Source organism: Rhyacophila brunnea, unplaced genomic scaffold (genome assembly GCF_057557595.1).
Source record: "Rhyacophila brunnea isolate RB1 unplaced genomic scaffold, BYU_Rbru_1.0 scaffold_15, whole genome shotgun sequence".
Lineage (NCBI taxonomy): Eukaryota > Metazoa > Arthropoda > Insecta > Trichoptera > Rhyacophilidae > Rhyacophila > Rhyacophila brunnea.
In genome coordinates, this window is record NW_028232806.1 from 24,291,865 (window position 1) to 24,319,188 (window position 27,324).

Sequence of the window (27,324 nt, forward strand, 5' to 3'; positions counted from 1 at the left end):
AGAGTTTATCCCATACTATTTTCTGATCGAAAAACACAAGAGTGAGAGGAATTCATTGCATTAAAGTAATTCTAACCTCAAATTAATAAATGTAACGATTTTGAGCCAATTGTAGGATTTAAATTTTTTTTGTCCACCCTCTCTTCTACATGTTTAATCACAAAGTCTTTTACCTCCCGTCTAAATTATTACACTCAATAAAAATGATGGCAGTATTTCTCTCCGAATATTTAATTCTCAGAAAAAAATGAGTTGGACCTTTATGTGTTTTTGGTTTTGTGATGTCACATTTTTAAACTCCTGCCATCACATTAAATCGGGCCCCCGCATTATGGTGTGAAATCATATATGGATGACCCTTTATGAATAAAAAACCATGTCTAAGATATGACAGATTTATGTTTGGTTTTATGACTATAACAAATAATTTCGAATTATAAGAAGAATTTTGGATAAAAATGAACAAAACGAAAATTTCGAATTACGTGTGATTGTATATAATACTTGAACAGAAAATCGACTCGCAGAATTTTGACACTGAGTAGTCACAATCTGCTTCGATAAATGTCCTTATCTAAAAACTATTACACACTTATTACTGGGTGGTGCCGCTAAGTAGCACGCAGGGGTGTTTTAGCAATACCAACACTGCAAATACGTTGGTAAAATGCTAATGTCTAATATCTCTAAAAGCTGCATGTGTTTTTTTGTGATTATTCATACTAAAGTTCGTGTTGGCAAAACTATTTAATTTGTCCTAGGTGCACTAGTGCAGTAAATGTTACACCAAGAATGCTGTAAGTGACAGATTAGTAAGTTAATTGAAATTGCATGTTATAATAACAATATAAGTACAAAATAAATTAATATGGATGAAAAACTAGCTATCGTACTGACATAAAAGGTATACATACAAGTATTATGTGTTAATTGTTAAAACAGCTGTTTTACAAGCAAAAGAAAATTTTTTAAAAATAGCTTAAGGGATACTGTACCAATTATGAGGTAATAAATTAGTAAACAAGTTAAAACATGAAATTATGATATAATGAAGGATTAATTTAGCATGAAGAATGTTTTTTTACGATTCGGTTTGTTATTATGATTTTAAATGATTCTTTTTACATACCAACCTATAATAATGAAATAAAAAATAACACAACATTGTTATCCAAATCATCAAATTGTCGTAAGATGCTGACTTTGTGAATTTAAATGACTTCACAAACGTGATAGAACAATATTTCTAGTAGTGTGAATCCTTGTCATCAGTAATGAAAATGTTTTGTTTGATTTAAAAAACGAAAAATAAAGTATCCGGGCAGAATAACTATGCAAAAAATGTTTTAATTATTGATTTAAATGCATCGAGTGTGACTGGAGCTAATGTCAAATGAATTTTATTAGGAATGTTCAAAATTTTAAATCTCTATTTTGTTCAGCTTCGATTATATTACCTTCTTGATATTTCTCTGTGCCAAATACATTGACAATTACAGACAATGTAAATTAAAACGAAACAAATTAATGGAAAATGAAGAATAAAAATTGACATATTATATAAATGTTGACGTTTTATATGTCATCACATAAATCTTTAGAATTTCACTTCAACAGATGTATGAAAAACAAATGACACTATATTCTTTCATATTTGAAAGAAAAGACTCTTGTCTAGTTTAAAAGAATCATTTTCAAATTTGTATAGCTATCTTAACCTTCAAATTGGTGCTGTTTTCGATTTAAAAGAATTTTTCATTAATTCATGCATATATATGCAGCAAATTTGGACAAACTCATGATTTTGGTTTGAACAACAATGTGTATTTGAAATAAAATGCTCAAATTGGAAGTTAGTAATCTCACATTGCGACAGTCTCCCCATGAAGACGAATATACTGATGACGGACAGAAGGATGACGAAGACATTGAGAGCGATTCCCCCGCCGACGGAGTAGCTGACGAGGAACCAGCCCAAGAAGTCGTAGTACACCATTTGACCATCAGAATATTTCTAGAAAGATACAAGTATTCTATGATTTTTTTTAGTATTTCAAAGTGTCCATCAAAAAGAGATCTATACATTGTTTTACGGCCCAGATATCTTCCTAGAAAATTGGCTGTAAAGCAAAATGTAATGTATCATTTATTTTTCACAGGATGTGTCCTCTCAATGTTCTTAGTAGAAATAGCATTTTAGTTATTTTGAAATCACACTTCCATTACAAAAATAAAGGCAGTCTTCGTCAGATTAATTTGAAGTTGGTTGTTCAATACTTGTTCAAAATAAGAAAGCACTTTTCATAAATCCTTCCAGGTTAACTGTCGGCTGAGTAGTTCTTGTCAAGTGTCATTCATCGAATTTTATGATGCAGATGTTCATGACTTATTATTGTTCTGCATCTGGTCGAAATATTTCCATCTCCAATTGTTTATTTTCCCAATATTTTTTTATGCATAATATATACCCATTTATTTTGTCGTTATCGAATATATATTAAAAACTATTTGACCGTAAATCGAAATACGCCATATTTAGAAAAGATCATCATAGCGAATACGCGTATAATGAACGATCAGCCATATAGTGAGGTTGAAGTGTATTAAAAACTGTGAAATTATTATGTAGACAAAAATTTAATTGCATATCCCTTTACTGCATGATTTTTTTTTTTTGAAAATTTTTATTTTTTCTTGGTGTCAAAATGCCTTGTGAATGAAGGAAAAATAATAAAAAAATTATATTTCGAAAATTTCATTAAATTTTGTATGTTACTGCGTGGTGTCGCAGATTTACAACATTTGGAAATCTTACATTTCAGTATGACAAAACACAAAACCAAATGAAAACAATTATAAAAAACTAATGTACACCTTATATGATGTGTAGATTCTTTTATTCAACCAATTTCAATCTTCTGTATATTTTTTTTTATTTATTTACAAATGCGGATTTTCGCGTACATACGAATTTGTCAGCTGTCAAAGCAGAAATGCAGAGACTATAATGCAGAAATGCTTTATTTCTTGAAATGTCCAAACAAAATCGGTAAAGTAGGATGTTTATGGTAAAACAGTTTTCTAGGCATCAAAAAAGGGTATTATTTGATAATTTACACAGATGGCATTGGCTATATCGAAATAGTTTGAAATGTCGCAAATTTGCAACACCATGCAGTAAAGGGATATTATAACACTGTCTATACAAACCTCCATATTAGCAACTTCAGGCGCATGTCCTAGATTTCTCAGCAACGCGAAGATGTTATCACCAAGGTGCTGATGAGATCCAGTAGGAATGTATTTTTCCGAATCATATTTTGTGTGGTAAACATAGCCATTGTGACCAAAGGCAAAGTCCAAACCTATAAAGAGGCATTTGATTATTTTATTTCAATACATAACTCTTGAAAAAATCCCAGAAATAAATGTTTTTATATGGGGGATTTTTACACAAGCTATTATAACACAGGGGGTTATTGTCCTGTTACCATAAAAATGTATTATATTGAACATTACCTGGCATTTTTCCGAAATCTCTAAATATCCTGAAATCGGTATCGGATGGAATGGCACCGCTTTGAAACAATTCTTCCCCTATTATTTGAGCGTAAGGATGGGGAGCATGGCGTGCATAGTACTGAAAAAAAATTAATAATCAAACAATGCAGTTTTTTCTAGTAGTATTAAAAATATGAGATTGGAAAGATTTAATAAAAAATGATATTAAAAAATAAATAGAAGCTAACCATTGGTCAGTTGAACACAGTACAATTATACAACCAACATGTCATAGCTGCAATTTCATACCGCCGTATATGGTGTAAGTGGAGATCGTGGTGTAAATACATATGTGAAAAAATGGAGGGATATACAGTTCTACAGATCGCCATTAATACATCCGCAGCCATGATATAATGGTATTATTGCAACACTTTTATCATACAATATAATATTATATTATATCCTACTTGTGAGCAGTGGCGGCCGGTGATAATAAAATTAGGGAGTGCAGTTAAAGACATGCAGTTTCCTTTTTCGGCCTACTTCATGAGCGTTTGTGAGCTGTTATTATTCACGCCAGTCAAACACAGTATTGTCGTGAAATGTTGTCTGTGCTCGCTAGCTTGGATCGGGAGGGACAGTGTCCCAAATGAGGTAAATATTGCACGTTCGGAAATAAAAAAAGTACCACAACTGAGCTCACATTATCGGCAGCGTGCAAAAAAAATCATCGACAGGCGGCTCAGTTTCTCTCCTGCACCGTCCTACAAATACTATGAAAGACGTATCTATGCATGCATACAGGCTTACGGGAGGTAAAAAATATGCCAGAAATTACGCGCATTTTATGCGGTAGACGGACGACAAATTAAAGATATTTTACAATCATTAAGGCTAAGGCCACATAGGCAGGTGCCATGCTTGGTGGTTACGTGCTAGGTGACATATCCTAGCGAACGAACGCACACTATTCTATCGCAATGGCCACTGCACGCTTCACGCCTCGCTAAGTGATTATGAGTCACCTCGTGAGTCTCCCGGCGAACAAACGTGTTGGTTATTTTTATTGTGTCACCTAGTGATTTTTCCATTGTCTATGGATTTTGCAAGACGGCGGATGTTTCTTCAGTATGACAAACATCAAACACCGTATATTTTAAGGTTATGAATAATGACGCATGGGATGAATTGACATTATGCACCCAACAAGTTCAAAATTTGCGACTTTCAAAATTTTAAACTTAAAATCTCTGTGAGAAGTAGCTTTCTGGTTAGTTTTGAGAGTGACATATCGTTGTTGACTTGAGCGCTCCCAAATGTCAAATGAATTTGTACCTGTATTATCTATATATGTTACCTATTGTAACAATGAGTTTTTGTATACTAAATCCAAACTATTGACAGCTTCTTATCATTATTTTCGTGGTGGGACAAATATTCATTGCAGCATTTCCATTTTCGAATACAAACATAAGTTTTGTAATTTTATGATATTATATACAATAGAAGAAAAGAAGGGAATGAATGGAAATATAACTATAATTTACTTACCTACTTTCAGAAGCAACTTGTTTCTTCTGAAAAATAGAGTGATGAAGATTTGACTAAATTAACGTACTTTGAAAAGCCACGAATTCTGTGGTCCCGATTGGAACAGTATCGCGCGTCCTCCTAAACCAGCGGCTTCCAAATTCAAAACCAATCGAGCACTTTTTGCCCAACGATGAGACAAGAATAAATGGCTCCCCTAAAAAAGAAATCAAATACAAAATATTAAAGTACCTCAGTGATTCATGATTAACATTATTAAAATAAATATCTTATTCATTTCAGTGGTTTCAAACTATTATCACAGCATTTAAAAAAAAAATAGTGGCTAGTGGGACGGTGAGCCTGTTGCTCACCACACAGATTCTCAAATCTTTCAATCACACTAATTTCCTGTTTTACATAAGGAATATTTGGGTTTTATTACCGCATTCATACAAATGTTGAAATGGCGACCAAGGTCATTTTATTTTTTGACATTACATTTTTAAATTATTGTTTCATAATTTACATAATAATATTATGTTGTCGATCGTTAGGGTTTTGACAGTTCAGAATAACAGCAGTCGATAAGCATCGTATTTGGAAAATTGCTCATATGCAAAATGGACATTAACAATGATAATTTTAATGAAAAATTTGTGCGAAAAATACTTGTAATGGCGTTTCTTCAGCGCCGTTGAAGAGAAAAATAACATTGTGAGTCAATCTCGTTTCGGAGATGGAAAGAACTCGGATGAGCTCCAACATCACAGCACATGTTATGGCGTCATCGGAAGCACCTGAAAATATTCCATTTCAAATGTATTTATCAATATAGAAAAATAAATACTATAATAATAAAAGTGCAAAATTTTGTTGAGTATAATTTGTTTAAAGTTACTACTATATCAATGAAGCTTTGTGCCATATTACTCAGTTTTTGACTGATTTTGCATTGATGTAAAATCATACTGATTTGTTTTGTATGGGTTCATCCATAAATGACATATTTTATTATCATATTATCCACTCTCAGTTAATTTAATGCAATTTTTATGAAGATTTGTTTTAATTCATTCACTTAATTCCTGTTCCCCCTCACATGGGACCATAGACTACAGATGACAGACAACAAGAGATATATTATGTATATATTTTTTCAAGTTTCTCTAAAGCCCAATCAGCAAAATTTTGACACAACAAATGGTTATTCGTTGTAAGTTCTTATGTTAACTGCAATACGCCTTCAAATGCAAATCTTTATGAAGAATATTCTATGTAGCACCATAAAAAAGTCCAAGTTCTTGAGAATGATGTGTAATTGATTGTTCTGGATTTTCATCCACACTTTGATTCATAGCATCAATATTTTCAGCAGTACGTTTTTGATGAGTTGGATTTTAAACATCACAAACATTACGATTTGACTCGAATTTTCCAATTAAATTACAAAAATAAGCTCTGTAGGTCGATTATCTTGACCATATGTCATGTAATGGCCGAAACTTAGCTCGAATAGATTTGTATACGCTGTACAACTGTGTATCTCTCCATGATGATTTGCCAAACAATACTGAACAACAACGTCAATTTTTTTGGGAATCAGAAATAAAAAAAATGGCTGCGATAACATTTTAAAAATCTATAGTACTAATTTGAAAACTCTTTATTACGCCCAATTTAAATTATACATACCGTCGCTTGTAGGCACGGTGTCATAATGACAGTTTACCAGGATGCTGTTTGAGGAATTGCTCCCTTCCAACATTGCTACAACATTCTGGACATTGATGTAGATATTTGTGAGTGGGGGCTTAAACTCCAACTGGTAAGCTCCGCTGCCTTTTTGTAGCTGAAATGACAAGAGTATTAACCATTTTTCTCTCAGTCTTCCTCTTTCAGCCACTTAAGAGTCAATTAGACAGCTGACAAATCTTCTGAAGAAAGACTTCTTGACAGATCGGTGAATCAATCAACCGAAAATTATATTATATCTAGGTAGCTACATATCGAAGGTGCTAATCCAAAACGATGTTACGGATATTATGGCGAAAATTAGTTATTTATGGAGCTTTAGAATGTCATCATCAGCGTCCCAAATATGCATCAGCATGAATTATTTTGTGATGAAGTTGCAACTATGTTGCATTTTGTCACTTAAGACTCTTTGGCTTGACAACTCTATATGATACCTAATCATTTTTGGTAAATCTATTTATTTAATATACGTACCATAGATATTGGAGAAAACCTCCTTTTATTAGAGATCTAATGAGTCATAAAAGGACAACTAATTTTCATACAAACTTTCAAATAACTCATTTCTTTGCATACAACAATGTGACATAGATCAAAATGAAATTTCATTCAGCGGTTTTAATAGGTAAACTACAAAAGGCTCCATCTGGAAGAAGATTCGACAGCTTTACAATAAACAATTATTATTTACAAAAATATTTAGATTTCATTTTATTTATCTGCCATGCAATTTTTTATTTTAAGATTTAGACATATACTTTGGCAGACATGTAGAAAAAGGTTCACTATAATTACAATAATTCTTTATATAATCCAGTCACATTAGGTCAAAATAATTCACCTAAAAGGAAACTATGCACCTATAAAAAATTCGTGTGATGAGTATTTTTTAATGTTCTTCAACTTTTATGTGATATATTTCTCAATATTTTTAGTCGTTAATGAGATATGGCTGAAAAATTATAAATCGTCTGCCATTTTCCAAGATGGCGAATGTAGCACAGCATATTATAGTAGTGTTCATTTTTGGTATGTTATTACTGAGCACTGGCACTACGCATATATTACAGTCCCCCCTTTAGAAGAATTTTTTACATGTTAACCCCTATTATGACTGGACTAATAGTGGATATTTAGTAATATCTGCAGTGGCAATACATAGTAAGTTCTGTTGCCATTAAGCTTACCTCAAATAAAATTGATTGCGCAGGGTGCGCATTGATTTTAGCCTGCTGTAACTCTTCCATGATGATGCGCGGGGCGAATATCTCATTGGCCTCATCTCCAACAACTCTGGGGCCCAGATCCGTTATCTTACGGAGGCTCAGTCTCGATCTCTCTCCGCTGAACAAGTATGGCGTCTTTAACTAAAATTAGGAAAATTTTATATAACATCATGGAACCAATAATTAACAATTAATTATTCAAACAGTTCTTTCTGGTAATACTATACCTACCGCTTGACAATTCAAATTATAAAGAGAGCTCACTGAGTACAGCTATAAGTGCAATCTGGGGTTTTTACTAACTATCCAAGCAGAAATGGGTTAATAACTCAGAGTTGATATATGATATATAATGATGATTATGATATATAGAGAGCGCCTATTATTTGGCAAAATGAAGCCGTGTTTCTTGTATATAACGGACAATAGAACCTCGATTTTATTATTATCAACTTAACTATGAAACGTTATACCATCGTGTTGCTTCTCAGTACGGCTACAAAATTTAAACACAACATAGTTAACCATATGTTCTACTAAAATAACTAAAAATAATTACCACTTACTTTATATTTAACACAAAAACAATAAATATCGGCAACACACACTCGCAGTTTTTAAATGAATGTCAAATCCAGTCAAATCCATATTTACCGGCGATGTTTCCAAAAAATATTTAATTCAGCCGTAGAAATTCTATCTACTCTCAACACATAGTGCGGAGATATAAGCGTGCCGAATGCTTACTCACTCGCATTTATGGTTCGTTTTTGTTCAGGCGTTGGTTAACAATGAATTTATCACGACCTGGAAGGAACTGGCGAGTCCTATATGTGGGTGTAAATACATTAACTCTTACCATATCTGCTGCGGACGGGACGTGAGGCAGTGAATGATCCAACAAATGGATCCAGTAGTGGAGCAAGCATCCAAATAGAAGTAACAATATGGGCCACAACCAAGACATGGAGTGTATGCTGTGTCTGACTCTCCCTGGCGATTCTGCTTTAGACAGGAGCGGGGGAGATTGGCAAGTTGCATGAATGTCAGCAACGTTTACCCTCATGCTGGCATCATTTCTTGGATACTGACAGCGGTCTGGCTCTTCCGCCATATTTTTTTCCTGAAACATTTACTTATTTGTACTACAATAAATTAATCGAAAACAATAGACTCCGCATCTAAATTGGACATCGATGTGTTTAAAACAGTTAACAGTTTTATCTACCTTCATTCTCTCTTTAACCGACATGATAATATGAGGATACTAACAAGAAACTAACGTCAGGGAACAAACACTATTTTGATCTATAAGGACATTAATTTAAGTACCACCTATCCCTCCAGCGAACTAAAAGCACTTTTTACATGACACTTAAAACTGCGTATCTCTAGTTTACTGAAAATTTACATTTAAACATGTTTTAATTAATCAATATTATCTAAAAACAATAAAAAGAATAATAAATAATATTTCAATTTACCAATATAAAATACATTAACTAAAAATTATTAAAAATCTCTATTAAAAGTCACCTTCGAAAGAACTTATTAAACTACATTTGCGACCCTCTACATCCAATGCATAAGGCACTGGCTTCTCGTATGAAGGAGTCTGGGTTCCATTTTCGGTGACGTCACAATGCACCAGTGGCGAAGGGTGAAGGTAGACTGTTAAGATTCGACATAAATAATGCACACTAACCTTTGTCAGTCAAACGTATTTATTCTCATTGAACTAAGAATACAATTTGCAGATTGTGCTGGTTATTTTTTTAAATTTAATTAAACCATAATAGTTTATGTGTTCTATAGGCGATCTGACAAAAACAGTGCAAATTTTTTCAATCATACTTATTTTGTTTTAATTGAATTAAGAATACATATTATTACATATGGTGTAGGTTAATTTTTTTAAATTCGTTAAGCCCAAACCATAATCGATAAAAAATATTTTATAGATAAACGAACATTTTTTTGCTATTAGATTAGGCTTGAGATTAGGCAGGTTTAATTGAATTTTAAAAACTAACAAATACTACAATACAACACAACACATTGTAGTCTTAAGTTTAGTATGCACTATTTATGTCTGTTCTTAACAGCCTACCTCCAACTTTTGCCGCTGCTACTACACCACTATCTCACTACATCTAGATCAGCGGTTCTTAACCTGGGTTCGATCGAACCCCAGGGGTTCGGTTAGTCAGTCTCAGGGGTTCGGCGGAGGTCAAGACACACACCCGACTCATATGATTCGTGATGACATGCCCCGCTTGGCCAATTATGGCTGCAGGTGATCACGCAACATCGCTTGGCCTATCTGTGCTGAATACCTCGATGAAATCATTGAAATTCAGCAGAGCCAGGTTCAACAGTAACTCTTCAGAACAATAACGCTCTCAACGTTTTGGTGTCAACAAAAAATGGTAACATACCCTGTTATTGCTAAGAAAGCTCTGGAGATTTTCATACTGTTTGTTACAACATATCTTTGCGAGCAATCCTTTTCGAGGATGCTGGACATAAAAACGAAGAAAAGGAGCAGACTTTGTTGCGAAAATGACATGAGAGTGGCACTTGCCAAGGTGAAGCCGCGCATTTCTGAACTGGTCTCTGAAAGGCAACAGCAGAAGTCACAATGATTTGCAGTAAATATTCATTATTTTGTTTTTGTGTGAAAATCATGTTTTAATGGTTTCGTTCTTTGAACACAGTGATGTTGATGCGGTTCATTTCGTGCACCAGTAAAATATATACTTATGTTTTGAATTTGAAAAAAATCATATTTTATTTTTCCAATTAAGAAGGGTTTGGTGAATGCGCATATGAAACTGGTGGGGTCAGTACCTCCAACAAGGTTAAGAACCACTGATCTAGACTAATGTGATTGGGCCGCATAGTCTGTTATATTGTTAGAAAGTTGTCCAGTTGTCCCAGTGCCAAATCGTCCTAGACCCCCACAGAAAGCCAAACGTACAAATACTTGACCTGAGTATTTATATATTTAGACTTATCAACATATTCACGCCATACACGGATATGGTCTAATAGTATCACGATATTATACTTGGCATAAAAAAACATACTTACAATTATTAATATAATATAGGTAATGCTATTATTTATTCAATATTTTCATGCTAACTTTTTATATATTGTTTGACATGGCTTTTAAATAACTTTTGAACATTCTATCAATATTCGAAAAATATTTAGTTACTTTTATGGAAATATCTTTTAAAGCATAGTAAACTCCCGATTATCCATGCACGACACGTTGTATACAACGATATAATAGCTCTTACGAAAATTCGAACTGATATTAGAAAATCATTAAAAGATTCATGCAAACAAACCAATTCCACAGATTTTCTTAATAAATAATGAGTAAGTAGGTATTAAACATGTTAAAATAATTGTCTGCTTTAGAATGTATAATATTGTGTAGTATTTTAAAAAGAAAAAACCATAGTTCGGATTATCTGTGTTTTTCGTTTATCCGTGCCGCCTCTCCCCACTGTATTCATATTTTTTTTAATTATTAGGGGTTTTCAATGCGAAAAGACGACTCAAAGCCCGATGATTTGTTTTGCATTTCACTCATGTTTCCTCTTCAAACTTATGAACAAAATGTTAAGTTATGAAAATTTCTCTGTATAAACGACCGTTTCCAAAATATAATATTGTACTCAAAATAGAATTGTCTGTTTGAATGTTTTTTTGATAAGCCATATTTACTCAGAAATGTTTGGATTAGAGTAAATGTGATAAAAAAAGTTAAATGCTGTGGTTAAATGGCGCTAAATATACAAAATTGTAGTAAATAAGTATATCCATAAGTAAATAAATCTTTGATAACACTGATATCATAGTATAATATTATGGAAAGTCATTGAATTCAATTAAAAAGCCATCAGTTATGATAAGAAATACTCACTGACATTTCGTTAACACCTTATAAGAGATCTGCAAATATATTTTTTTAATTTACCTGTTAATGGATTAAGGCTATTTATTAGTCACGAAATCCACCGGCAACATGGACATAATAATAATATAGTTTCTTAATAAAAAATTTGATGTACTAAATTTCGAGTTATCAGTGTTTTTTTTTCAGTTTGGTGTCGAGACAAATATACATAGGAATGCTTTCTTTTTCGAGTGCAAACAAAGAGTTTGTAAGTCATCACCATCATCAGCTGTAATCGATTCACTGCTGGATGTAGGCCTCTCCTAGCTTCCTCCACCCTTCTCGGTACCTAGTTCTTCACTACCGAACTTTCTATGTTTGTCTATCCAGCAGGTTAGAGTTTGTAAATAATACAAACTAATTTCAAAGTGAATAAAAAAAAAACTATAATTAGGTAGCTGCTTTTAACACATTGTTAGCTAGTTAGCAGTGACCGGCAAGGAAGACCTACTTTTGGGTTTATATTCAGCACGCATCCCTATGCCACATGTCGGGTGAAAGCGATACCAACTGTTTGTTTCAAACTAAAATGTCACGTTCGAGCTGTGTGTGGAGATACCTACATGAAATTACAATAAAAACAAAACAATGAATCGGTTAGTCGATGGTGTGCGTGCGGATGGGGGCCGCACTAAACACCTGCCAGCCGATGAGCGCGTACTCGTAGGCATTTGTACGTATTCGTACGCATACAATCCACGAACCGAATCATTGTTTTGTTTTTAGTGTACATGTGTTTTGTGAATACAAACAAAATCACATCGACATATTCGACGTGTTTGAGTCAATACGATGTGTGACCCTAACTAAGAATTACTTACTGCTAAGGGTTACTGCTTATACACGAAATTAAGATGTTTAATGATCGTAAAAAAACATTAAGTACTGGATGGATGGATGACATAAACATACACTAATATCTCTAAAAACTTAGACTGTCAGACCATCATAAAACCAAAATTAAATTAATATATAACCTCCCTCTAAAAAATTCATATACTACAGCTATTTTTTTCAAAATGTACCTCCCTGTACATGTACCTACTTGATAACTGACAATAATATAGATAACATGAAAATGTATGTAGGTTAAATATTTTTCATAGCAAAAATTGTGTAAAATTAAGTAACTTACCGTTTTATCACTTAACAAAATTATTAGTACCTTTAGGGTACACTTCAAAAACTAAACCCTTCCGCACTAAACCTGGAATTACAATGGGTAGGTGAATTGCACCTTATAATATAATATTATTTAACATTTTTATCAAATGTGTGATAAGATCACCGCTATATGTCAATGACATTTCATATGGTCCTCAAGTGTGTCATATACATCACCCACTTGTGATTGCCAACTCCATAAAAATGCTTACAGATAGGGAAAAATGTAAATTTTGCCTGTTTAAATTAATACACTTCTTAAAATAATTATTATTCTACTTTGATTTAAATATTTTTCAGATTTGCCAGTCTTTATTGTTATGGACTTGAATGGTTTATTGACAAATAAGATTTACTAGGTTTACGTGCTTATGTTTAAGGCTATACCTCAGCTGAGGCATGGTCTAAAAAGATCGTGGCTAGGCGATGCACGGATTGCGGGTCGCGGGTGCAAATGACGCGAACCAAACGAAATATAATTTGTCATAAAAATTCAACATGCGTCCTTTTTATGTTATGTTTATTATTATATTCGTAATAATAATAGTATATTCATTAACATGTTTTCTTTTTCAAGTACATGCGGAACGTTTTTAAGTCATCTTTACACGATTTAAGAATATATTCATCCGACTCCATCACAAAAGAAATTGACGTGCGAACATGTCGACTATCCCTCTCCGAATGGGAACGCGCTTCAACGTGGCCGAAATTTCGTTCCACATAGTGTTGAAAATTATTTGCCTGTTCACTTGTGTACGCTCTTAAGGAGGGATAGTTTCTTTGATCGACCAAGTTGCTTGTTCAACCATACCTACTGTGGCACCCCCGTATGGACCCCATTTGGGGATGTCTCTGTGTTTTTGGAGAGGCCCGAATCGGTATCAAACTCAACAAATAATAAAGCGCTGATTACGAAAATAAATAATGTTGAATATCTGCTGGCAACAATGCCATAATTTTGACCGTTGGAGATATTGCAACGTCGCCTTGAAAAAAACCGTTGAAAGCGGAATACAAGAACCGGGAGAACGCTGCAAGCAGCTAAATCGCGAACACGCCGATTTCGTCCTCCGCAAAATTAAATTATAAAAAAATGTAACGATTATAATATTAACGTAAATAAACTCGCCATTTCTGATCACAATTCCGGTGTGTTAATTATCCACCTTCCATCCCGAATCCAGACGAAAAAACCATACTAAAAATAAAAGTGACAGTTTGAAATTCTCTTACCAAAATGGAGGGAAGTGATAAGTGGCCCCAGTCAACGTGGGACTACGCTTCTTGATTTTGATCGTCTGGAATCAAGAAGCAGGTGGAATTTCTTTCACCCGGACACACACCCTGAGATCCAAACACCGGAATAGGAAACGGCGAGGAAGAAACATCCAGAGGCTTGCCCTCTGGTGGCGCTCAACAAAGTATAATAAAAAGCAGTAGAAAGAGGATGCTGCCAAAGCCAAGCCAGTGAAGAAAAGAGCAGAAACACCCGGATTGCGAAGTCAGGGCTCCCGATGTACTCCCGACCAACTGCATCCGCCAGCGAACTTGGCCCACGGACGAGTATATCGGGCAAGACCCTGGCTCCAACGAGGGAAAACGGCATCAAATGCCCTGCATCATCAGCCGCTTGAGCCCTCTTCGTCAACAGCAGCGTGTCTGTGAGCCTTGCAATCAGCCCTGGCCCAGATGCACCATGATGAAGAGAGCTACAAAGCGGCCTTCTTCAGCTGAGCAAAGCAGCCTCCATCAGCGGATAGCAGCCAAGCAGCATCCTCAGCCATTAGCATCATAGATTAGTTAGTTTTAAGTGTTTTGTGTTTGGAAGCGATGTATAATAAGTTATTTCAGTGCTCGAAGTGGAAAATTTTACTTCGATCGGGCTTCGATCCTTTAACGTCTAGAGACGCAACCACCCCTTATCAAGCCGCCGCACTGTCCAGTTACACGCGCTATCGTAATCAGCCTTTAGTTGGCCCGACCCCCATTCGGGCCTTTCCGGAGAGGTGCGTTTGTGGCACCCCCGTATGGACCCCATTTGGGGATGTCTCTGTGTTTTTGGAGAGGCCCGAATCGGTATCAAACTCAACAAATAATAAAGCGCTGATTACGAAAATAAATAATGTTGAATATCTGCTGGCAACAATGCCATAATTTTGACCGTTGGAGATATTGCAACGTCGCCTTGAAAAAAACCGTTGAAAGCGGAATACAAGAACCGGGAGAACGCTGCAAGCAGCTAAATCGCGAACACACCGATTTCGTCCTCCGCAAAATTAAATTATAAAAAAATGTAACGATTATAATATTAACGTAAATAAACTCGCCGTTTCTGATCACAATTCCGGTGTGTTAATTATCCACCTTCCATCCCGAATCCAGACGAAAAAACCATACTAAAAATAAAAGTGACAGTTTGAAATTCTCTTACCAAAATGGAGGGAAGTGATACTACATAAACGACAAATTGGTACAAGTCTGTTGACTGGAAGCCAGGCGGGAACAGCGGCAATTTTCTTAGTCGATTTCAGGAAAAATTCATGAAATCACGAATGATAACCTAACCTAACATTACAAATAATCCAGTATATCGGCTGTTTTCAAAATTTGTTTGCCGCTGGCTTCCACTAAATAGACAAGTACCGATAAACTTAATGTATCCAAAAATGTTACAATTGTATTTTTGTACTTTTTTTTAAATATGTATATAAAATGCAGAAATGGGTCCGTGGGTTACAAACAAGAGTACTTGTGTGGGATTGGGAACCTTTGGACTGTTATACACAGTTTTATAATCAGGGAAATGTTCAAATTCAACCAATGTTGAGTGTGTTGCCGCGGTACCATCTACATCTCAAATATTTATTTTTTATCTTGTTGGATTATCTTGAATTAACTAGTATCAGATAAAATGAACGTTTAAGCGATGATTTTTAAATGAAGTACCTACACAAAACTTTTGCTTTATAAACAACTAAAGTTCCATTATAGCTTGCAATAGGTAAAATAATTTTAAATAAATTAGTTTTAATTCAAATGCAGACAATACAAAACTATTTATAAATGTACCTAAGATTGAAAAAATAATAAATCTTGTGTATAAAAAAATCTGAAGACCTGTGAATGTCAGTCATGGATACAAATAATTTAATTTTAATTATTAGCAAGTCGAGCTGGTGACCAGGTTCAAATACTTAGGTGCCACGGTTGCTACATCTACTGCATATTACAGTAGGGGCTCGGTAATCTGGCGTTCACCAATCCGGCACGTCCAATAGTCCGGCATTTTGCAACTCAGCTCTCCTGCTCTTTAATCCGGCAGGTTTCACATTAAACTGCCAGATTACAGAGCGGAGAGTCGTTCGCTCGGCAGTTCGGTGCCCGACCTTGACAGATTATTTATTACTTCCTATAGGAATCCAATACAGTACACTCTCAGTAATCTGCCGCTCGATTATCCGACAACTACTATAATCTGCCGTTATTTTTATTAGTTGAAAGCACAAAATCAAGCTCTATAATTCGGCGGTATTCGATTGTCAAATTCAGTAGTTGAGTAAGTTAAATTCAAATGAGACGGGTTTATTTTGGAAACTTCTCCTTCGTAAAACATACGTTTATCGCGAAAAAAGTAATGCACCAGGAAGTAAAGTGCCCAAGGACTGCATCACAATTATGCTGTACTCTAATGCAACCGGGACACACAAACTGAAGCTTTTGGTCATAGGGAAAGCCAGGAATCCTAAGCCATTCAAGAATATCTGCCTCACTGAACAACTGGTTGTATTCAAGTGATTTACTGTTTAATATTTAGTTAACAAACTTAGTTTATAAATATGTATAGTTTAGTAAACACTTGATTTTGATTATAAATAAAACCATAATTTGCTAGTACAAATTTCTCATAAAAAACTTTTAACTTTTACCATATTTTGTATGTATGCATTATAATCCGCCGCTTTTACTAATTGGACACTTGTCAGGTTTTTGGTTTGGCGGATTACTGAGAGACTACTGTAATCCGGCATTTCCTACAATCCAGCATAGGTGCAAAAATATGGGTGCCGGATTACCGAGCACCTACTTACTGTATTATATTTTATTACATTTTATGTTTTTTTTAATAAGATAAAAATATGTTTTCTCACCATGAATATGAGACTGTAGTGTCAATAGCATTATCCAAATGGTTAACTTCGGAATAATAATATTTATTTGTCCAAATACAGTTAGTAAACTTAGTGACCATAAAATACTGCATAGCGTTTCTTTGTCGTTGACAAACTGCCGCCACATGAATATATATATTATGTTTAACCAAATCTAAGTATGTATCACTAATGATAATTAATATTATTTATATACAATGTCCCAACATGTTATGTAGTTCAATTATTGCTACTTAATTTTATTCTCAGCCCATCAAATAAAAATAATAGTCATATTATTATTATGCCGACGCGATTGTATATTTTTTATATAGGTAACCTAAAAAAATGATTTACCTGAAAATTATCCAATCCGTCTATGTTTATTGAAGATTTACTCTTTTGGTAGTTCATTGTAAATAAAAATACAAAACGTACATTAAAAATGTCCCATTATTACACCGCTACGCTGTCTATTCTAATACTGTCAACTGTCACTGTCAGATTGTTTACTATTTAGATTGTTTGTTTATATATTTTTTTACTGTATTTTTTTATAATCACAGAGTTGCTACGTTGCCTAAATTGAATAAATAATATTACTAATTATTAATTAATTATTAGTTGTATTCTTAATTAATAAATTCATTGAATTTTTATTGTTAAAAATATATTTTATTAATTGGTATATAAATAACTCTTCCAATAAATTCTTAATTCAGTTCGTCTCTATCCAAAATAAAAATTCTTCTGACATTCAGCCATCAACTATCATTTTCATGATTAAATTGTCTATGTCTACATCGTATAATAGAATATTATCTATGCTATCTGTCAAAGTGACATTGGCGTGAAATTGTTTTGAAAATCATAATAATATTATTGTATGTTGACCAAAGATGTTGTAAGAAAGTCAAAGTAAAGATTTTGATGACAAAATGCATACCTGTAGATTGTGTCTATCCAAAGATGCAAAGCATAATATATTCAAAGAGGGTCCAGACGTCTCCGAAAAAATAATGTTACACTGCAAATTACTGGTTAGCTCGTCTTTCATTTTTATTTGGTACCTATACATGAAACATAATCATAGCTCGATAACAAATTAGATTTGAAAAAGAAAGATTTAAGGGTCGAATTGTAACTAATAGAGTAAAATCTTGTTATCATAACTCTTTAATTATGAAAGTGTTGGACATAGTTGTGCAGAAAGTAGCCAGTCCACAAAAAATAAAAAAAATAGATATGATATAGATCGTAGCCCCTATGTTAGAACTTGCGAGTGCAAGCTTCCCGGTCGAGATGACGTCATATGACATCATTTTGACGTACTACCGGAGTGATAATAGCATTCGAGAAAATAGCGAGTGGTCAGACAGCGGCGCTATTCATTGTCACCATACACATATAGGTGTATCATAATAAAATTTTCTATGGTTATTCTGTGCGCGGTCGGCATGCCTCGAGCGTGACGTCACAATTACGTCATCTCGTCTGGTGCCACACGAGACGAGAGTTAGGAAATCGCGGTGCAGATGCGAGAAGGTTTTCTCTATATTCTGCTGAAAATAGCCAAGCCGCAAAAAAATTATTCTTGAAATAAAATACTATTTACAATTTGACATTTTACATACATTTTTAACAATCATGTTGTTACTAAAGTGCCATTATCTCAGCTCGACATTATTGTGGACTGGCTACATTCTGCATAACTACATTCAATTTGAATCTATAACTTATTTTACAGTCTACAGTAGGGACACCTATGAATCCCAGGATTAGTAAACATAATCCCGAAACCTTTGTGATTGATTTTTTTATCAATCACAGTTAGGGCATGACACTTGTTTAGAAGTGCTACCAATTTTGATAAGAATATATGATTTTTTCATCGATTCTACTGATATTGGTATGTACCACTGTTTAATTGATGACAGGCAACTGAGAGACAGAGACTAGCGTGTCACATTTCCTCGGAGTTGCGGACGTCTTGAAACTGAGAGATTCCAGTCTTGCCGCCATTGAAATGCATTAGATAGATACTGAAGTTTCAGTTCTGTCGGATTTCAGTTGCTGCTTGGGAGGAGGGCTTAAGGTGACGCATCAGTGAAACGCCAAATAATGTTCAACTGTACGCGCGACGAAAATTTGTACTTGCTTCGCATTCATTGAGAGAACGTGGAGTCGGACGCACGTCACTTTGCTGCGTGATGGCGACGGGCCAATTAATTCTAAAATCGTGTAAAGATGACTAAAAACTTTACCCATTTACTTTAAAAAGCAAACATGTCAATGAATATATTATTATTGATACTAATAGAATAATAAACAGAACATAAAATGGACGTATGTTGGATTTATATGAGAAATAATATTTCGTTTGACAGGCGTCATTTTCACCCGCGACCCGCAATCCGCACATCGCCTAGCAACGATCTTTTTAGACCGTGCCTCAACTAATGCATGGCCTTAAGCATTACTATTCAAAATAACACTGAATAAAATTATGATACGAAGAATACCTTTTTCATACTTTCAAATTAACATGTTTTGTGCATTTTACTTGAATTTTTGAAGTTTTTATTTGAAACAATTGAATACGTGTATTAATTAAGGCGCTAAGTACCAAAAACAAAAAAACTGACATTTTTATAGAAAAGTGTTCTACATACTAACGCCAATAACTTCAACTATGGTCTAAGTGCCTCAAGCAAGTCAAAAAAATACAGCAAAATATTTAAACCTGTCGACGTTGTAAGTCCGTTGGCCTGTTTTATTTATAATGGTGTAAATAGCACTACAGTGGTCAACCTCATTCAATATAAAATGGCTGTCGATGGTGTGTTGACACTTGCAAGTTCTTAATACCTAAAATTATAGAAACTGCCGTGATTGCTTCACACTGTAAAACCACATTTTTCAAAATGTCTGCTTCATGAAATTTTACTGCAATGACTCAGTATTTTGTAACTACAGGCAATACTACTTTTTGGTACTTAGAGCCTTAATTAATACACGTATTCAATTGTATCCTTATGTTATTTTTTTGGTAGCAAAATGTACAAATATGTCAATTTAAGTGTAAATAGCATAGATGCATAATAATTATTATTCGTTGTGTCGCGAAAAAGTTTCAAAAGCACTATTATTATACATACTGTAATTTTACATGGAATATTGTCATTTTATCTTAAAAACTGCCTGTGGTTTTAGCAAAAATATACAAGATAGTCAAAAAATATTACAAATTTTCAAATTCTATAAAATTAAATAACGCTCTTCTGTATGAATTGTTGATTCAGTTTTAATTGCACTGTTTTCAGGTCTATAAAGATGATGGCTTACCACATTACGTGTGCAAAAAATGTTATAAAAAACTGAGAGGTATCGTGCAATTCGTACAGAAATGCGAGGAGACAGACAAAATTCTTCGAAAACAACTAAACTTACCCGAGGATGTGAAAAATGATCATAAAGATTTCAAATGTGAACCAAAATTGGAGCGAGACGATGACAAATTTTCTGATATCGATCGACTCAGCTATGAAGATTATGGAGAAGATGACGATGATAGACCCATCAAAGAATACTTGGAGGAGTCGGCAACGGTTCAAGATAACGGCTACAAAACAACACTACAAACTGACAATGAAGTAGTAATAAAACACCCGGGTAATAATCATCAAATCAAAAATAAAAAAATTAAAAATTCCATAAAGCATAGTAAGAAAGACTATATTAAATACGCCAGAGTGAAAATATATATCAATAAACCTGATAGACCAGAAACAACTAAGGCAATTGATGAAAATCGAAAGAACAGGGCCGATACAAGTCAATTATGTCCAGTGTGCGGAAAGTATTTTCCAAAAGCCAATTCTTTCCGTTCGCACATGAAAATACATGACGGCGAAAGCTTCAAATGTGAACAGTGTTCGAAATGTTTCTCCACCAAGGTCTTGCTGAGGAATCACGAGAAAAGACATTTGAATGTTCGGGGGTTTTTATGTAAAATCTGCGGAAAGACTTTCACTACCAACACAAGCTCTAAACGTCACATGGAAGTTGTGCATCAAAAGTTAAAATTGGTGCCGTGCGAGCTGTGCAATAAAACATTAAGTACACCTAGGGCTTTGAGGGTAATTTATTAAAAAAATATCCTTTATAATACTGTTTTGCATTGAAACACAATCACTGTTGATCTGTTAATTCATTTTTAATTACCACATTTAAATACCATGTTAATTATATCTCATGGCCAGGTATCGCAAACGTGCCAATCGTGGTGTCAGCACTAAATGAGTTAAAAGACAGACCCTTTTGTTTAAATTTTTTATTTTTTTTTTCAAACATGTCCAATCCTAATACGAACATATGGGCCTGCGGGCCAATGAAGATGAATAAAGACCACTATTATTATTTATGCACATTCATCTGTAATAGGTAATCACCATCAGAGTCTGAAACTTCTTCAGGTTTAATTATAATTTTTCTAAATTACATTTTTGTCTCATCGTTTTTCCATAAAATATTGTCTTCTGTGCCATTAAGGGTGCCGTGTGATGCAGCTTTTTTCTATTCCAAGTATTTCACTCCACTATTATTATTATTCCACTATTTAAGTATTCCACTAATTGAGTCTTGGATTTTCTTCCAAGCAGCTAACGATTCGAGCAAGTTTTGATGCTGGCGCGTTTTGATGACTGCTGCATTTTCGACAGCAATTGTAAAACTTTACCGATTCAATGATGTGCCCCGAATTTAGACACCTAAATAGAAAAAACCATGCGTCTTACAATCAATGCAATAGGATAGTTACCGTTTGATATGAAATAATGAAAAAACTATTAGTCCCACAAATTTCTTTATTGGCGTTAACTATCAATTCTTGGGAAGATATTATATTAATAAAAGTAAAATACAATACTCAGTGATATTGTGCTAAATAAAACAGTGTGAAGTCGCTGTTTTTTCTAAAATCCTATCCCTATAAATCAGCGTCCCCACGACTTTTCCTTAAGCACATTTTTCAATATTTCGATAGTCAAGTACATACTAAGACTTTCATAATAAAATGACAACGATCATATGTTGCGTAGTACTTCTTTGCCAGACTGGCACACGGATGGAACCTCTGACCTGTTTAAACAATCCCTACGTTGAACATCTGACTCGCAGCGTCGACTGATTGTAGTGTGTGCTTGCACCAAGTAAACAAGGCAACATTTGTTTTCCATAATCACTTTGAATTTGGACTAATTTTTTTTCTCGCATTTTTACTTCCCATATACCGTTTATAGATGTAAATTCATCCAGCAGTAGATCAACCCCAACTTTTGATGATAATGATGAATATGATTTTTTTATTAATTTTTGTACATATCGTCTTCTTTCAGGAACACATTAAAATACACACAGGAGTCAAAAATTATGAGTGTGACATTTGCAATAAACGGTTCACCTACAAAATCAGTCTTACCTTCCACACCCGAGTTCATACGGGAGAAAAACCATTCCCGTGCCGGTTTTGCGAGAGTAAGTTTGCCGTGCAGAAGACCCTCAAAGACCATGAGAGACTCCACACTGGGGAGAAACCTTATGTCTGTCCCGTCTGCAACAAAGGGTTCATGCAAGGCTCTAATATGAAGAGCCACTTCAGAAACAATCACAAAGGGATGGAGTTACCAAAGAAGAGAGTCGATAGATCTGATTAGATATTAATAAAAAACTTGTGACCTCCACACTCGGCAGAAGGAAAACTTATTTGCTTTGAGTGCAAGGATGGCAAATGGTTGTAAAATTTTTTGCTATAAGGCGGTTCTACATATGTGATGTCATGTCTTACGGGGGAGGAGGTCTGCCATAATTGAAGGCGTGAAGAAGTAGGGTTTGAAATGTGACTTAATTTAGATTGCGATTAAAAGATTTTGTAATGATATCCTCTCATCGGGTCAAAAAATAGCTAAAAATTATGATGTCATTTATGGTAAACCCTTAATGCATTAATTGAGTCAATTTTATTGTGAAATTTCCATCAATTCACTATCTGAAACAATTGGTTTATGATACATAACTAAAATATGATTTAACCCTTAGACTGCTACGCAACGATATATCGTTGTTTTTGATATTGGCCACAACGATCGTCGTTTTGCATTTGATGCCTGAAATGTTAAGTCAATTTTGGAACATACTACTGCTTCAGCGGTATGAAACATTTTTGATATATTTAGTTTTATTGTTGTGTAATATAACTTGATTTATATATGTTTTGTGACTGGGTAGGGTTAGAACTTATAACAATTGTATTTTTTTTCATCGCATCAGCATTTTTATAATAAAAGCATTAATTTCAAATACAAATTTCAGTTTACAATATAAACAAATTTCGTTTTTTATTTGTTTACAGTCATATTCTGGGTGGAATGACAATTTTTTATTTAATATTATACATTTGAAACAGTGGGAAAAGTATTTTAGAACAGTGTTTCCCTAAAAATACTAAAGATTATACTTACTTAATTAATACTAACTTACTTATTTCTAATTTACTAAAGTAAAATACACGGTTCGTGACTCCCTGAAGGGACCGTAGATTTTCTATTAAATTAAAGTGGATTTATACTATATAAAAACAATTTAATTTATAAAAAAATAATGAAATAAAAATCATTTGCTATATTTTCAATGTTCCGATAAGCAAACACCATGAAGACCTTTTTCACAACCAATTGTTTTCAATAGCTGTTAAAAATAAAAACTCGATAGTTCGTTTCGCTCGCACACGTGGTCGTCAGTATGATAGAGCGAGAAAGAGAATTTCAATTAATTTTAAAGGCAGACGAAGCGGGGAATATCTAATAGCCTCATTATCTATTCAAAACGATAAACTAATTACAAAACGTGTTTTCATAATATTCCGATTTCGCAGAATCAATTAGACTGGTAAGGTGTCTAAAAATAATACAATACTTTAATTTATCGACAATTATTGGTAGCAATCTTCGACCGGATTTTGCACAAGATCGTAGCAGCCAAAGGGTTAAATAAAATATTTTCAATTGAACCAAATATCTTGCGAATGCTGTGTCAACAGTTAATTGTTCTAGATCTCGTTTGGATACACCTAAATAATTATTCATTTTTAAATTAAATTTCATGTCGAAATACTCAACCAGTGCTTTTGCTCTTGCAAGGTAAAGTTGACATTAAAATCTCTACTTAATTGGTGTTTTATAACAATCTCTTTCAGGTGCAAATTTCACTCTAGTAACTCGTTTGACTGATGTTTTGTTATTACAACAATGTTAATTTAGAAATATCAGTGATGAAGATTCGATAATAAGTGATTATTTAATATATACTACCTAAACAGCAATTGATATTAAAAGTGCGAATTTAATGATTAATTATATTATATTCTATAATCGTAACTAATGTTTATAGGAATAAAGATGATTAGTTTTGGACAAAAATAATATTGAAAATAAACTACAAACATTCAATAAACTTTACTTAAACACTACTTGACATTATTATATACCACACTTCCGGGTATATAATAACAGCCTATTTCACTTTTTAATGTACAGTGGAATCCCGATCTACCGTTCTCGCATAAATCGTTTTCTCGCATGGATCGTTCATTTTCCCAAACACCCATTAGAACAATGTTAAATAATCCCGCATTAACCGTTCCCCCAGTGACATCCCGTGGGGGTAGGCAGATTGAGCGTTGCTTGGGGGCGGCAGTTACTCAAAGGGCGGCAAATCGAGGAGAATCATTTGGAATATATAAAAATAGCTACCTAAACTTGGTAATAACGAAAACACCTTTCCATTAAAAAATTTAGCTCACTGGTTTTGTCGGGTTCGCGACATCTAGTTTACTTCCGTTTCCCTTCTACGTCCATGGTGACTAGAAACGACACGTGCAGATTTGCGAATAATTACAATCTGATATTTTGCTAGTAATGTATCTATACAACACATTTCTTAGAATCTCAGATATTGGACTCATGAAAGGATGATAAAAATACTGTATAAAAAATGGGGCGGCATTTTGGCGCTGCCTAGGGGCGGCATGTTATCTAGGGACGTCACTGCATTCCCCCATTTATCGTTTTTCTCGATCTCTCGTCTAAATATTATGGTCCCGTCACAAATATTATCCCGATTGACCGTTTTTGTTGAATATTCTTCATTTCGCTTCGTAGTATTGTTTATGATACATACAGACCTTTCAGTCGCATTGCTTTGTTTGCTCAGGTCGTTCGGCGCTCAGGCTTGCCTCACATCTCGTATCACGAATTTTTATTTAAGTCGCAACTAAAATGCCCCCCATGAAGAAAACTAGAACTCTAGCTGAGAAACTGAAAATAATTCAAGACGTCGAAAGAAATCCAGGAGAAAAACGAGTTTTTTTTTTTTATCCCGCATTTACCGTTTTTTTAGGGTCTCTTGAAAACCGTAGAATCGGGGTTTCACTGTACTTTGTCAAATTATAATGTGCAATTTCTTTTTTAAAAATGCATATAAAAAGCTCATATTATATTATTATTTTGGGAAATGCTTACATTTCATAGGGTAATATTTACAATGATGGAACGATGTATGCTGTACTCCTGTTTTCAGTGAAATATGAAATAATTATAAATTATGTATAGGTATATTTCGATATTGTTTATTTCAAATACAATATTGTATGAGATTTTATTAAACATCAATTAAATTAAATCACACAATTTTATAAAAAAAAGTATCTATTGGTTTCAATCAACAATTTATAAACTCTTGTGGTAATGTGTCAATAGAAAATGGAAAGGTGTATAAAATGTAAATAGTTTGAATGATAGTAAAAGAAGTTTAATAATTGTAATGCACAATTATTAAACATGAAGTGCCAACTAATTCAATCAATAAAACATGAAATATTTAGTACTATTAATCTCACAGCTTATAAGATTCGGCTTTCTCCCAACTTAACCCTCTATAAAGAATGCTTTATAAATCATTTATCTACCTCAAATAAAATGTCATTTGTAAACTCGTTGAAATATTAAATTATAATTTTTGGGCGCCTTAAAGTGTGTGTATTTACAAATTAAATATAACAGTATAAAAATAAGAACACAGCTAATCGTTAAAAGTGTCATTTAATTACACACAAACAATTTACATTGAAATTTAAAAATGATACGGAAACATATTAAAATTCTAATACAAATTTGAGAAGCGTTCACTTGGTACAGTACATTAGAGTTTTTGTTGTAAGATGGTAATTATTACTTAGCTTTAAGTGTGATGGCTGGAATCTCATCTTGTCTTCTATCTTTCCGTCCGAAAGAAGAAGCGCCATTCTGCGTTGAAACTGTTTCTATTATGTTAACCGAGCATGTCCAATCTGAACTGAATCTAATCTTGGAGTGAAATCTTCTGGGCGGAAATAAGTTATTTGTTGACAAGACGCTTTCAAAAAGGCGGGAAGAAACCCCATTGGCTCATTTTTTAACCGTCATTGTTTTAGAAACAAGGTTGACACATACTTTTAACAAGGTTGTGCCAAATTTATTGTTAATTAAATTAATATTATTTATTTAATATCTGCGTTTGAAAAGTAGACATGTCACGTGAAACGTAACATGACAATACCCTCGTTCCGCAATAGATGAAAAAATCTGGAACTCCTCCCCAGGGTGTCCAATGTCAGTCGACAGTAGTCGCAGGCACCTCATGTGGAAGCAGTATCCAACAGATTGTTAGAATAATGTAGTGACTCAGCATAGTTTTGTCCATCAAAGGAAGGTAGTGTTGTCCTTCAAAAGAAGATCATTTTGTACATCGGAGAAGATTGTGTCGTACATCGGAGAAGATCGTGTCATCCTTCAGGTCTTCGCTTTTCATTCTTGTTTAGAACTAGCTAAGGTTTCACTTTCTTTCCTTCAATAGGAACTATCTACACTTGCACTGAACTTGAAATTATATTTATTCTTCTCGTCGTCGAAAAAGTTGTTTAAAA

At 33.9% G+C, this 27,324-nt stretch overlaps 2 protein-coding genes across 4 annotated transcripts in view; one reads left to right on the forward strand and one right to left on the reverse strand.

Annotated features, from left to right (window-relative positions):
* The window catches only part of LOC147075066 (endoplasmic reticulum metallopeptidase 1-like), a 37,014-nt gene extending 19,160 nt beyond the window's left edge, over positions 1-17,854 (reverse strand). Inside the window, exons 1-9 of one of the 2 annotated variants that reach the window (XM_085943138.1) lie at positions 17,664-17,854; positions 8,878-9,141; positions 7,980-8,159; positions 6,730-6,886; positions 5,707-5,834; positions 5,123-5,251; positions 3,520-3,640; positions 3,211-3,365; positions 1,867-2,014 (exon numbers count right to left, since the gene is read on the reverse strand). In XM_085943138.1, the coding sequence (XP_085799264.1) occupies positions 1,867-2,014; positions 3,211-3,365; positions 3,520-3,640; positions 5,123-5,251; positions 5,707-5,834; positions 6,730-6,886; positions 7,980-8,159; positions 8,878-9,141; positions 17,664-17,720 (1,339 nt within the window). In that variant the 5' untranslated portion in view covers positions 17,721-17,854. Of the gene's footprint in view, positions 1-1,866; positions 2,015-3,210; positions 3,366-3,519; positions 3,641-5,122; positions 5,252-5,706; positions 5,835-6,729; positions 6,887-7,979; positions 8,160-8,877; positions 9,142-13,126; positions 13,248-17,663 lie in introns of those variants that run through there. The other variant, XM_085943139.1, reaches the window with a different exon arrangement.
* A 269-nt stretch (positions 17,855-18,123) lies between these two features.
* LOC147075067 (uncharacterized) lies at positions 18,124-26,216 on the forward strand. Of its 2 annotated transcripts, none has more exons than XM_085943080.1 (3): positions 18,124-18,346; positions 20,630-21,445; positions 22,703-26,216. In XM_085943080.1, exons 1-3 carry the CDS (start codon positions 18,245-18,247, stop codon positions 23,018-23,020), a joined length of 1,236 nt encoding a protein of 411 aa, XP_085799206.1. In that variant the 5' UTR covers positions 18,124-18,244; the 3' UTR covers positions 23,021-26,216. The 2 variants fall into 2 exon arrangements, with proteins under 2 accessions (XP_085799206.1, XP_085799208.1); XM_085943082.1 differs by having other exon boundaries at positions 18,146-18,346; positions 20,630-20,978; positions 22,703-22,830.
* The last annotated feature ends 1,108 nt before the right edge of the window (positions 26,217-27,324 follow it).

What these genes read in the sequence shown, in the direction of transcription:
- LOC147075067 (XM_085943080.1), top strand. Translation starts at nt 18,245, where the DNA reads ATGCATACCTGTAGATTGTGTCTATCCAAAGATGCAAAGCATAATATA. An exon ending in TGTTACACTGCAAATTACTG is followed by an intron (nt 18,347 to 20,629) that starts GTTAGCTCGTCT and finishes CACTGTTTTCAG; the next exon opens with GTCTATAAAGATGATGGCTT. An exon ending in GTACACCTAGGGCTTTGAGG is followed by an intron (nt 21,446 to 22,702) that starts GTAATTTATTAA and finishes GTCTTCTTTCAG; the next exon opens with GAACACATTAAAATACACAC.